Source organism: Diplotaxodon limnothrissa, linkage group LG20 (genome assembly GCF_057381915.1).
Source record: "Diplotaxodon limnothrissa isolate DT_005_m linkage group LG20, D_limnothrissa_male_GT1.1, whole genome shotgun sequence".
Taxonomy (NCBI): domain Eukaryota; kingdom Metazoa; phylum Chordata; class Actinopteri; order Cichliformes; family Cichlidae; genus Diplotaxodon; species Diplotaxodon limnothrissa.
In genome coordinates, this window is record NC_140615.1 from 13,715,444 (window position 1) to 13,728,648 (window position 13,205).

The window sequence follows — 13,205 nt, forward strand, 5'->3', positions numbered from 1 at the left end:
AAGTTAGCTAACATGCTAATCTGCCCTATATATTCATATTCGACCACATCTATGTACTATCCGCTGGACTGATGCTCGCTTTTATAGATATAGTCTCAAAGATGATTTTAAGTTCCCGTGATGCTTTTTTGCTGCGTGGATATTTTGTTCTCATCGCTCACTTCTGTAAGCTGCTGTAAAGTTTTAATAGCCTCTTAACTTCGCTCGGTGTTTAATACAAGGAGAAGTAATATTGTTCTACCGGCGTGACCTGCTAGTTTGGCGGCTGCTCGAGTTTGTTTTGTGACCCTGTTCGAGTCTTTGTCATTTGGTTGGAAGCTAGCTCGTTAGCCGGGGTGGTAGCTGTTCAGGGGCAGTGTGGCCAGGCCTCGGCTCTACTGTACTGACAGGAGAGATGAAAACAAAAGGTTAGCTTGCTCCCTTTGCTAGCTTGCCTGACTGGATTTCTCCCACGGCCAGTTTCGGACTGGTTCTCTGATAACTTATTCGCGGCGGAGCTTTTATAGTATGCATTTAGCAATATTTCATGTGCCAAATTTCCTGTTTGGCAGCACACCCTGGCTTGCTGTTTCAGCCTCAGTCTGAGTTTTAGGACGTGGCTTTACATTGCTGTGGTGTAATCAAAATGTGTAACAAAATAAAACAGTTTATGAAATGTTCCACCTGCTAATGAACTCATTCGAGACAGTTTTCACGAGAATTCACCCTTGTTGCCTTTATTCACAAAAAAATGGCAGATGTGAGTCGGTGCTGATACTGTCATAACAGCACCTTAGTTTATAACTACCACAACCACCGCCACCCAAGTCCAGTGAAGAGGGGCTCCTGGTGACACACTGCAATGTCAGAGACTCTGATAACAGGGCAGACATCGGAGGATCTGTTAGCAGACTTTGAGACTTTGCTGAACTCTGGGAGTATCAACTTGGACGAGGACCACCAGATAGTGATTATCACCAGCCCCAGCAATGAAGGACTCCACCCAGCCCCTGCCCCGACGAGCACGGGGGAGATCCTGCTGTTCGCCACTCCGCAGGGCCCAGCTGACGTAGGGATCCAGGACAAGAGGAGACCGTCTCTGGGAAGGCCACCGGTGAGGAAGGGAGGTGTGGGAGGAAAGGGGAGAGAGAAAGTGAAAGAGCAATAAGGGAAGTGGTTAAACTGAGGAGTTGTTCCTTTACATACTGCACGTAGCAGAGCTGCTGTAAGTTACCCACCTGTTGCTGGTATCATTTTCACATTTCTCTGCTCGTAAACAGTGCGTGTCTGTGTCAGCAGTTAGTCTGTTACTGTCTTACGTCTGTTTCTTACTCCAGACGTGTGTTCCTTCAGGTAAAAAGGAAGTTGGACCTGGACAGTGACCATCAGTATGTCAGCACCACTCGACCTTCCACAGGCCAGGCACCGCTTTCCACTCCTGCTCCTCCCAGAGGTACAGCTGACAGCCCACACCCCGCTCTAAAAAATCCTCGCCCACACATCCTTGCTCACCTTTGCTCTCAGTCATTGTCATAAAAGCAGCTGTTCTTTTATCAGCGCGGCCTGTCATCCTGTCTCCTCCAGGCTGGCTGTAGTGAGAGAAACTTACAAATATCTTTCTATTCAAATAATGGAGAGACTGTTTTTTTGAGAATGGAGCAAGAGAAGAGGCGTTGCGATTTATCAGTTCATTTGATCCCTTTCATTTGCAGTATTTGGGCTCACTGCATGCACCAAAAGGATCAAATGATGGACTTGAAACGGAAAAGCTACACGTGACACACACATTATATTAATTGGTATAATGTAGAAATATGAGTCTATCCCTCATGCAAGATAGACTTCTGAATTGTTAGAAATGCAGTCCATGTGGATTTCCACTGGGATCTGTTTGGAAGGAGCAGAGAGGAGCGAGGGGGGAATTCTTTATTTTTATATACCGTATTTTCACGACCATAAGGCGCACTGTGCTAAAAGGCGCAGTCTCAGTTATGTGTGCCCTTACTGTATTTAACACACACATAAGGCGCACTGGACCATAGGGCGCATACAAGTACCGTATGCGTATTTAAAAATAAAGCGGGAGCAAACCTGAATTCGGTACCTTACTCACATTTCTATTGCCGGTAATCGTCACATCAACAACACACAAGCATACAAGTGTGCGTATTTAAAAATAAAGCAGGAGCAAAACTGAGTTTGGTACTCACATTTTTATCATCAATCAAACCCATCGAAGTCCTCATCCTCTGTGTCTGAATTGAACAGCTGCGCTAAATCTCCATCAAACATGCCAGGTTCACTGTCTTCACTGTCAGAGTCACTTTCCGTGCCGTGCGGCTCCTCGGAAACGATGCCGGCTTTTGCGAAAGCTCGAACAACAGTGCCAGCAGACATGTTAGCCCAAGCATCTACAATCCATTGGCAAATTGTGGCGTAACTCGCCCGGCGCTGCCTTCCACTCTTAGTGAAACTGTGGTCTCCACCGGTCATCCATCGCTCCCAGGCCGCTCGCAGCCTTACTTTGAACGGGCGGTTCACACCGATGTCCAGCGGTTGGAGTTCCTTTGTCAGGCCTCCCGGAATGACAGCAAGCTCACAGTTCATTTGCTTCACAAGTTTTTTCACATCGGCTGTGAGATGGGCACGCTACCGTGCTGGTCCCCTTCTTCTCCACAGTGTGACTCACCGGGATGTCAAAAGTGAGCGGGACCTCGTCCATGTTTGTGATGTGGCTGGGCTGGATGTTTTTGTCGCCGATGTGTTTGCTGCAGTAGGAGCGGAAGATGGCCAGCTTTTCCTTATAATCCGCTGGAAGTTGCTGCGCTACCGTAGTCCGGATGGAAAAATGGCACCGTTTCATAAAACGAAAGCACCAAGACGGACCTCCTTGGAAATGTTCAATGTTCATCTCTTCAGCTAGTGAAACTGCTTTTAGCCGAATGGTGACCGTCGAAACGCTTCTCCCGCTCGCTCTTTGCTCGATGATCCACCGCTCGAGTCTTTCCTCCAACTCGGGCCACCTCGCCTTATGTCCGCGGAAACTCAGCTGCGTTTTCTTGACCTGCCGGAGCTTGTTTTCCAGCTTCCTCCATTTGCGAACCATCGATTCGTTAATCTTAAATTCTCTCGCCGCTGCTCGATTTCCATGTTCCTCCGCGTAGCTGATGGCCTTCAGTTTAAACTGTGCTTCGTAAGCGTGTCTCTTTGCCATTTTCAGGGTTGTTAAAACAACGATGTCCTGCATAATGCACATACCTGTTCTTTTATACAGGTATGTGCGATTGTCCCGGTATATACGATCAACGCCCACACTTCACCCTTTAACGTTCTCATGGTGTTCTCTACTACGTCCTCCTTACAACACACAGGGCGCACTGCGCTATAGGGCGCGCCGCACTTTTTGAAGAAAATCTAAGACTTTTAAGTGCGCCTTATGGTCGTGAAAATACGGTATCAAAAGCACAGTGGTTAGCACTGTTGCCTCACAGCAAATGTGTCCTGAGTTCAGTTCATTCCACCATCAGGCCAGGATCCTTCTCTGTGGAGTTTGCGTTTGTGTTCTCTCCAGGTACTCTGGCTTCCTCCCACTGTCTGAAGACATTGTAGTCAGTGTGGGTTAGGTTAATTGTAACCCTAAATTGCCCATTGGTGTGACTGAGTGTGTTGTTGTCTGTCTCTATGTGTTAGCCCTCTGACAGACTGGCAACCTGTCCAGGGTGTACTCTGCCTCTCGCCCTAAGGCAGCTAGAATAAGCAGTAGCAGAAGAGAATGGTTAAGTTCTTTTGATGCTGAAGAGTCCCATTTTTTTAAAGTGACTGATAATCTTCATTTGAACCTTTTGCCCACCGCAAACCGCTGTCTCAGCTTACGCTCTAGACCAGTAATATGTGCATTTCTTTTCATTCTTGTATGTATTCTCTTTCTGCCCAGTTCCTCGGACCACGGCAGAGAAGTCTCGGTATGACACTTCTTTGAACCTGACCACCAAGCGCTTTCTGGACCTGTTGTCCCAGTCGGCCGACGGCGTGGTGGATCTGAACTGGGCGTCTCAGGTGCTCGATGTTCAGAAGAGACGCATCTACGACATAACCAATGTCCTGGAGGGGATCCAGCTCATCTCCAAGAAGTCAAAGAACAACATCCAGTGGCTGTAAGTGTTCAAAGACGCCTAAAACAGCAAATGAAAGAAATCTGGGAACGGGAGCAAGAACTGTGGCAGAATAAATTTGAGTGCTTGGTGTGTGTGTGTGTATCTGGTGACCCTAAGCAGTCAGTTTTTCTCTCGTCTACCCCTGCAGCGGTAATCGCATTGATGCGGCTCTGGTTTCCCGCCATAAGGAGCTGCAGAGGGAGGTGTGTGACCTCACAGATGCTGAGGAGCAGCTGGATGAGCTCATTTCCAAATGCAATCTGCAGCTCAGATTGCTCACAGAGGACCCACAGAACAAAAAATATCCTTTTTGTTTTGAGTATCAGGTTGTCTGAAGCGGTTACAGAGCTCTGAGTGTTGCCGTGTGCAGACTCGTCACGTGTGCACAGCTCTGTGATCTCTAAGTGATGAGCTGCGATCTGTTAAACAGAAAGTGGCTCTGGCAGCAGCAGTGGAGCTGAGCTGGACACGTGATGCTCGTGACTTGTGCGTCACTCAGAAACAGATGTCAAAAAACAGATGGCCTAAACATTTACATTAATGAATATATGAAATTATTCCTTAATCGCTGAGTTCATCACGTTGGGGTATGTGCGCTGTCAGGACTTGAGGCAGTCGTTCGATTCCCCCGACCAGCTGGTTATGGTGATCAGAGCTCCACCAGAAACCCAGATGCAAGTTTCAGAACCCTCTGAGGTAAAAGCTTTGAAAACATTTTGCCCAGGTCACTGGACTCACTGTTGTTGGAGTTTCTGCTAATCTGCACATCTGCATGCACATCCCAGGGTTACCAGGTGTCGCTGAAGAGCACGCGAGGTCCGATCGACGTCTTCCTCTGTCCAGAAGACAGCTCTGGCGTCTGCAGCCCTGTGACAGGAGGCAGTCCCTCTAAACCCATTGCCGACCCTTCCCTTGTTCAACCTTCCACACAACCCACCGACCAATCACAACCCAGAACCTGCTCAACAGCCCTGGAAGTGGGTTTATCATCTCCAGCATCCACATCATCCACTGTAACAGCAGTGTCGCAACAGGACCCCTCATCACTGGTGTTAGGTGGCGACACAGGTGAGTGTTGTAAATAAACCACATTTATGTATTAATTTGTATAATTATCATCAGGAACTATTTTAAGGCCACTTCTGCGTAACACAGTCTGTTTCCAACATTTATATTTTAGCCAGTGCAGACAAAACATGAGGGGAATGTTTGCCTCACCTTTCTTGGACTGATATATTTCCTGGAAGTTTTTGAAGCAAATATTTGCTTCACAGGTAACCGAAGAAGGAGAACAGCAAATAGGTGGAATTAATAACATATCAAACTTGGCAGGAAGTCCCACAATTTTGCTTAAATTTCACCAAGGACATATGGATGGCGGCACACTCCACGTCTCATAAAGTGCCGCTGCACTAAAAATAGTTTATCAGAATGTATCTAGAAACATACAGGAACACATTAACATAAACACAATGTCAACAGTGAACATGTAACATTGACATGATGTCACAGTTTGTTCTGATTATATAGAACTTGTGAGGCTTTGAGTTTTATAATAATAGGGTTCCCAAAAGCTATATAGATGATGATAATCCTTCCCATAATATTGTCCATATTGATGTAGGATTTAACACAGCAAAGCATAACTACATCCTGTAATCATTATTGTAAAATTAACACATTTTAGTGCTAAAACCCCAAAAAGGTAAATGAAGCTTAGATTTCTGCTATTTCTGTTACAGATTTGACAAAGTAAGAATAAATTAAAACTACTACCAATTATCCCAATATATACATTTAGTCTGGCTCAGTTCAGAAACTTTGTAACACTTTTTTTTTTTTTAATAAAGTAGACGCTTAGTCTTGTAATATGAGACTTTCGACATTTTGCTGTTGTGTCGGTCGGAGCGAGTTGTGTATTTACTAGAAATGGCATTTGCAACATGTCTGTGAAGGTTCTCAGTCATCCAGGTCATCGTAGTCTAAGGAGCTTGCAAAGAAAAGCGTCTGGACTTCTTTAAGTTGCTTGAAGACTTTTCACCTCTCATCCGAGAAGCTTCTTCAGTTCTAAGGTCAAATGGTGGAGAGTCCCAGATATAAACCTAGTGGGAGTAACCCCCCACAGAGGGACAAAAGGACCCCCTGATGATCCTCTAATCGCCTGAGCCAAGGTGTGAAACTGGGTGTGGGTCCCAATCAGCCAGAGTTTCGGGTGTGTTCATTGTGAAACCTGGCCCCACCTTATCATGCGAATTCCTGAGGTCAGATGGCCCAGGATGTGAGTGGGCGTTAAGGCGTCTGGGAAGGGATCTCAAAACTGGATTATAGATGGCAGAGAGTTGGTGTCGTAAACCCCCGCCTCTGTTCAAAGATGGTCGCTCACAGTGGACATAGATGGCTTCTTTCACTCCTCTTTCAAACCATCTGTCCTCTCTGTCCAAAATGTGAACATTGGCATCCTCGAAAGAGTGTCCTTGGTGACTCTTTCGAGACACTGTTTTCACTGCTGACACTTTGTGTCATCAAACAGGTGGCTTTAATTGTATTAATCAGTACTTGTAGAATGCAGTCATCCCCTTCCTGCTGTGCCACGTCAAAATGTCTACAGTGGAAAAAGCTTTGCTTGAGGCACTGCTGCTGAAGTGTTCCTGACTCCCATAGATAAAATATTATGCACACTGGTACCTAATGCAAAACTAAGAATAAATTGTTTTATTTATGGTCTTTAGCTTGGTTTTGATCATGGTAATGGACTTACTGTGCTTATTTCCAGCTCCATATTTTTTATTCTTGAGCTTTTCATGATTTATTTTGAAATAATTTTCACTGATCTTATACTGTAAGTTGGTGCAGCTCTTTAATCCTCTCTTTAATCTCTTACTGTTTCTTACATTTCTCTTTCTGTGACAGAATCCATCCTGGGAGGCGACCCATTCTCCAACCTTGGAGACCTACCTGATTTTGATCTCTCACCGCTCTCTTCTACGGACTTCCTGAACGGAGAGGGCCTTCCTCTCCCATTGGACGGTTTCATCAACTTGTCCCCCCCTCACAGTCACGACTACCACTATGGACTAGAGGACCATGAAGGCATCAGTGAACTGTTTGACTGTGACTTTGGTGACCTGTCACAAGTTTTGGGGGACGATTAGAAGTTAAAAAGCAAAAGAAGAGGAGCGCGTGGGCAAATGATTATAAATTCAGGCCTTCTCCTCAGTGATCTGGAGCTCCTTTAAAACAAAAAAAGAAGAAAAAAAGAATGGGAATCAATATTTTATGGACACATCATTATCAAAAATGTAGTGTTTTCATTGTGGGAGTTTGGAGAAATGTTTTGTGTATTGTTTTAATTGTGTTCCCCGAAATACCACCCTAACTAAAATCTCAAATAATTCCCCCTAAATTGTACAGCATATCATTAGCACTTCTCTTTGGCCATTCAAAAGTTTTAGACCAAGAGTTTAGCTTTAGAATAGCTATTTAAATTATTTATATGAATGTTATTTTCATATTTTGTACCTTGTGAGGTTTTTGTGTTTGATGTTTTTTCCCAAGCGGATTGTGCAGGTGTTTTGTGTGTGTGTGTGTGTGTGTGTGTGTGTGTGTGTGTGGCATTGGGACTCTTAGGGCTGGTTTCTTAAACACTGACATGTTATACCTCTTCAGGTTTGTTCCTCAGATGGCTCGGACTAAACGAGAAACTTCCGCACGCGTCCAGCACGTTTAGCCCAAAGCTGCTTCAGTGAGGCCAGCTGGGCTTTACAGAAGCATTTTGGCGTTGCGGTGTAGTTTATTATTTTTCTTTCACACCCGCAGAGATCATTAAAAACCCAAATCTAAAAGGCTTTTCCCTTTTAATAATGTGGTTTAAAACACTGGAGTCGTGATAGAACTGGATCCTGTAACATGGCTTCATTGTGAGCTCCAAATTAGATTTGCACAGACCCAAACTCTACCACAGTCAGTGGATTTGGATACAGTGTTGCTGTTGTTAACACAAAGTAAAACTGGGGAAAAACTGTGGGAAACTGGAACTTAATAAATGGTAAAAGATTTACCACAACACTTTAAATTTCTTTTTCTTTTTGTAAAGAAAACATCTGCACAGTAGTCAAGCGCTTTAAAGTATGAAAATGGCAAAGATAGAAATTCCACTGCATGACAAAAAAAATGGCCGCTTTGAAGGATCAATGTGAACTTAGCCTGAAAACTTAAGGTATGTTTTGTCAGTGTGCAGGAAACCAGGTGGGTAAAAACTAATACTGATTTGTTCTCTATTAGTTAGCTAAGCGTTTAGCCATAGTCTCAGGTGTTCGGAGCAGAGCAAAGTCTTAAATCAACTGTTTTGATGCAAAGGTGTGTGGGCGTTACGTAGGTTAATGGTAGATTTTTAAAGGTGTGTGTTTTAAAAAATTGTCGTTTAAATATTTTAGCTGTAGGTTCAAGTGAGTTCACCGGATGTCTGCAGATGGAAGTTCCTGAAACAACCCGACTGTTCGTGTCGTGTAGGTGGGGAGGAACTTCCAGCAGGTCCCGAACCCCGGACCTCCCAAACTAGTCATTGTTTTCTGGACGCACTCAGTGTGGTTTGTTTGTCGTCCTGGGTGAATCAAAAGACAGCTGGAGCTTTACTTTTACCAATCCAATCAGTGTAAAGCAGTGACGACTCCAGGAAGGATTCTTGAGAGTTCAGAGCAGGCGCATCCTGTTATTGTTCAGTACATGCACATCGAGTCAGTTCAGAAAGTTGTTTGTGATGTTCATGCCTTAAATTCATACCCAGTCAGGTCAACAGGGTGGTACATCTTATCTTAGGTGCGAGTGATCGATTCTGTGTGTCTTCTGCAACGGGCACACCGGCTTCACTGCACGTACTACTTTGTTTTATTTTTTCATTTTTTGTTGTGTTGTTAAGGAAACCATATTGATTTTCAGAAGTATGTGGCAATAACAGACATTTTCACATCATGTACTCAAGAGTATGAGATGATCATTGTAGTTAAAAATGTCTGTCGTATTTTCTCGTCCTAAGTTATGTAAGCTAACATTTTTTCCCCCCCCCCTATCATTCTTTAAATATTGGGTTTTGTGTGCAGGTGCATGCGTGTGGAAAATGCATATTTTGTTTTTATTTTTTGGAATTTAATATTTATTTAAAAAGGGTACAAAAAATTTTTTGATCTGTTTTCTGTCAGGAAGGGACTTTTATTTTGTAAATCCGTGCAAATCATTAATTTCTAAATGTGCTATTTGTCAATTAGCTTCTTATTCGTAGCACGTTTTTAGATTTTTGCCGTGTTTTCTACTCAGTGCATTTTCCTGCCTTAAGCTGTTGTCCATGTGCAACCTTTGAATTGCCGTGTGGTGCCAAAATTTGAAAAAGAGAAGTCTTTTTTTTGTTTTGTTGTTGATTGATTTATCTGTAACTTATTTACAGTTCAGATTTAAGTTTTTGTCATGTTGCAGGCAACATTGCTGTTCTAAGGTTGTACATGAAGTATTTTGTAGCCTTTGGGTGCCTCAGTCTCATCCAAATGTTTTAAAATGTTGTAACTGCTGTCTTGTTTCCGTATATCTTCAAAATACCATCTGAGAGGTTTTCAACTGTTGTTACAAGCAACTAGACTCCTTTTATAACAGATGATGTAACACGTTTCGTCTCCGTGTTGGACTTCAGCTCCCATCTATTGTGTTCGCCGCCCTGCTTCACAGGACAAATGCAGCAAGTGCCTTGCTGAGGTAAAGCAGTAAGTTCCTAAAAATATTCAGATCAGGAAATCTTAATGTGTGACGTCCTGATTTTCCGCTAGTTGTATGTAGAATCTGTTTGATTTTTGTTTGAAAAACTTTGCACCTTCAGTTTAAACGCAAATCTTTTGCAATTGTAAGATTCAAAGCACGCTTAAGGGCACAAGTGGGATTTTTCTGAAACAATGGGCTATATTGAACTCATCATGAAATGACATTTGATCCTAGATTTATAACACTATAAAATGCACATTTTGAAAGGCAGATTTCTTTCTGTTGAAGTCACCTTAGAGTACAAAATAAAATCCAGATCTACTGACAAATCTTTAAAAAAATGATGTGGCTTAACAGAACAGAAGTGAACGGAGTGCAGCCCTGACTAAGTTGCTGTTCTCAGTGCTGGCTTATCGAGAAACTTAACAATCTTCTTGTTTTGTTTCTTTTCTTCTTCCTTCATTCTGGTTAAAGTTTGTACTTGTGATTTACTTATGGATCCCAATATGCCCTTTTGTATCGAAATGTCTTTTGACAAAATAAAAATAACTATTTTCATTTGAATCATTTGTGTCGCAAATTGTTTTTGTGTGATGTAAAGAAAATACGAGGTGTAGCTATTACCTAAGACTAATGATGCTTTCTTTTACATTAGGTAAGTCTTGTTATTACGTAGTTAAACCTTCACTAGTATTCTATTGAACCATGTTTGTTTACTTCAGAAGGCTGATTGTAATTTAGTACTATCAAAAACATTTCCCCCACAAAGGTTAGCAGTGGAAGTCGCACAGGAGCCACATAAAGTCTGAGCTATACATTTCTGAGCTAAAAAAAAAAAAAAAAAAAAAAAAATTAGAGGTGGGTGGATCGATCCAAATATCATAGTATCGATACCAACACTAGCATTGGTATCGGACTGATACTTTGTCGGTACTGATATTGGCAATACTGGCCCTGTATTTAGCTGCTATTGGATCGATACCAAACTTTGTAGTGTGGCACACACAGCACTACTGTGGCCACCAGACTGCTGAACACTGACCACTAACACTTCATAGACACTTCACTGTCACTTATCGAAACTACAACACGTATGCACTCCATATTGTACATAAATCCCATTTTTGCACAATATTCATCTGCTGACTTCTGTATATATATGTATGTACACCCATACACATATACTATATGTACTGTATGTGTAGATGTATGCATAATTAGTAATGTGCATACATTCTTATATTTGTACATATATTTATTCTTATATTTCTCATATTTCTTATTCTTATATTTTACTTTGTTTCTTGTGTTTCTTGTATTTTGCACACCGCTGTTGCTTGTGAAGCTTGCACACAAGAATTTCACTCACATGTGCTGCACCAGTGTATCAGCAATGATGTGACAATAAAAGTGATTTGATACATGTTAAATGACAAGATATATGTGTTCAAATAGCATCAATTAACACACAACTTCAGTAATTTTTTTCTATGTAATAATTCTTCATAATTAAACAATAAGAACAAGTAGTCTGATGTCCTGTAATCATTATGATGCTATAACTTGAAATACAATAACACCTTAAGTTTTTGTACAAAGTATCGGTATCAGATCAGTATCGTAGACGCCACCCTGAATTTTATCAGATCGGAAAGGAAATCAGTGGTATCACATGTCATTAGTTAAACAATGTGTATTTGTGACCTGGTAGTGTAACAGGCTACACCCTCAGCATTTTCCAAGTGGCATGTGAGGAATCTGGGTTAGACTGGCTGTAGATCAGTCCTGAAGTTAGTGATAATCATATGTATATATGCACAAACAGGCATTTCTCTCAACTCCCTGGCATTTTATACTGTAGTCAGAACATTCAAAATAGGCCTACTTCTTTTATGAGCAGTCACTGTTTAGACGGTGACTTTTTCCTCTCCTTTCTTGTAGTTTGAACTCTACAGCCAAAGCAGTCTTTAAATGACACAAGGCAAACTCTGCACTTGCTATAGTCTGAAGGCCTCGTATGACTTCACTTTAATTAAACAGTGAGGAGACAAGCCACAATGAAATTGCTCAAATGTCCAATTAGTTTTTGAGCTTTTGAAAATGACGACACTCTGCAAAAATGGCTGTAATTCCTGAAGGGTTCAGTCCTTTATATTGACTCTAAAGGACTTTAAAAATATATCTTTAGTTCTTTGTGATATAAAAATGATAAATCATAAATGTATTCATCGAATCCTGCAAGTCCATCACCACACATTTGACTGGCTGACTCACAGTGGTGCCGTGCTGCTGCTCAGCATTTGATCACTGACATTATTGTCGTTTCACTTATGGTAATGGGATTTTTTTTCCTGGGTAGACTCTGTGAATCTAACATGCATGTGTGGGGTAGCGAGTTCTCCATGAAAAGGCATCGAGAACTTCACACAGAGATGCCCCAGCTGGCCTGCGGGTTCTTGCTTGCACGCTAACCACTGCACAGCTGTTTATCATATTGACGTAAATGCAATGTCGCCCCTATGCCACTAGAGGGAGCGCTACACTCTTGCAGTCCACTTGCAACATCATTCAGGGAAATGTGTGATGTGTTTGTGTTACAGAAACAGGTGGGGCATACGTTGAAAAAAGAGTAAGAGTCTGTGCAACCTTTCTGCTGATGAAAGTCAGTCCTCTGTTTGTGCTTTATTTTCCGGACCCACTAAGTGAAAGGTATGAAAATAGGTTTTAAAGTTTGGTTTAAAGCACACGAACTTCATTTCATACTGTTTCATAAACTCATGGATGAACTTTGAGTGTCACCAAAATACCACAGTCTTTTATCTCAGAAGCTAAAGATGTAGACTATTATATTAGAGTTGTTCTGTTTGATTGTGTTTTGTGAACTTTTAATAGAACATCAAATAACAATGACAATGCGCTCCAAGATGTTCTCGGTCTATATTTTAAAATACTGAATATTTCATGGAGTATAGAGAAAGTGAATCATAAACTTAATAATAAACCACACAGTTTCTCTGGAAGTTTGAAGTGACATCACTCGAATGCTTGGCTAGTGAATACTTGAAAAGTTGGAGGGTGTGTCTCCTGCTGGTATGAAGTCTGAAATGTTTTTTTGTGTTAAGGTTGTTGACTTTTCTGTAGGTTTTGCACTTTGAGTTAAGAATAAGGACACTGACACAATTTCCTGCTGTGCTTTTGCAATTTGTGATTTGTGTGCAATTTGTTTGTAATGTATGACGTACACTTTGTCAGACACCTGCATAATTAAAATCAGATAAGAAGAAAAAAAAATGAATGGTGATTGGTTAATCACTGGAGAGGTGTGAGATG

General features: G+C 42.0%; 1 protein-coding gene across 1 annotated transcript; it reads left to right on the forward strand.

The window, feature by feature from the left end:
- The first annotated feature begins 841 nt into the window (after positions 1 to 841).
- e2f1 (E2F transcription factor 1) lies at positions 842 to 7,285 on the forward strand. Its single transcript, XM_085345275.1, has 7 exons — positions 842 to 1,093; positions 1,333 to 1,432; positions 3,914 to 4,133; positions 4,282 to 4,434; positions 4,715 to 4,829; positions 4,919 to 5,201; positions 7,044 to 7,285. The coding sequence occupies exons 1-7, from the start codon at positions 842 to 844 to the stop codon at positions 7,283 to 7,285; spliced, it is 1,365 nt and encodes a 454-aa protein (XP_085201401.1).
- Positions 7,286 to 13,205: the final 5,920 nt, after the last annotated feature.

Excerpts from the sequence above, each read along its gene's own strand:
- e2f1 (XM_085345275.1), top strand. The coding sequence starts at position 842 with ATGTCAGAGACTCTGATAACAGGGCAGACATCGGAGGATCTGTTAGCA. Across the intron at positions 1,094-1,332 it reads CGTCTCTGGGAAGGCCACCG|GTAAAAAGGAAGTTGGACCT; the intron begins GTGAGGAAGGGA and ends GTGTTCCTTCAG. Across the intron at positions 5,202-7,043 it reads GGTGTTAGGTGGCGACACAG|AATCCATCCTGGGAGGCGAC; the intron begins GTGAGTGTTGTA and ends TTTCTGTGACAG.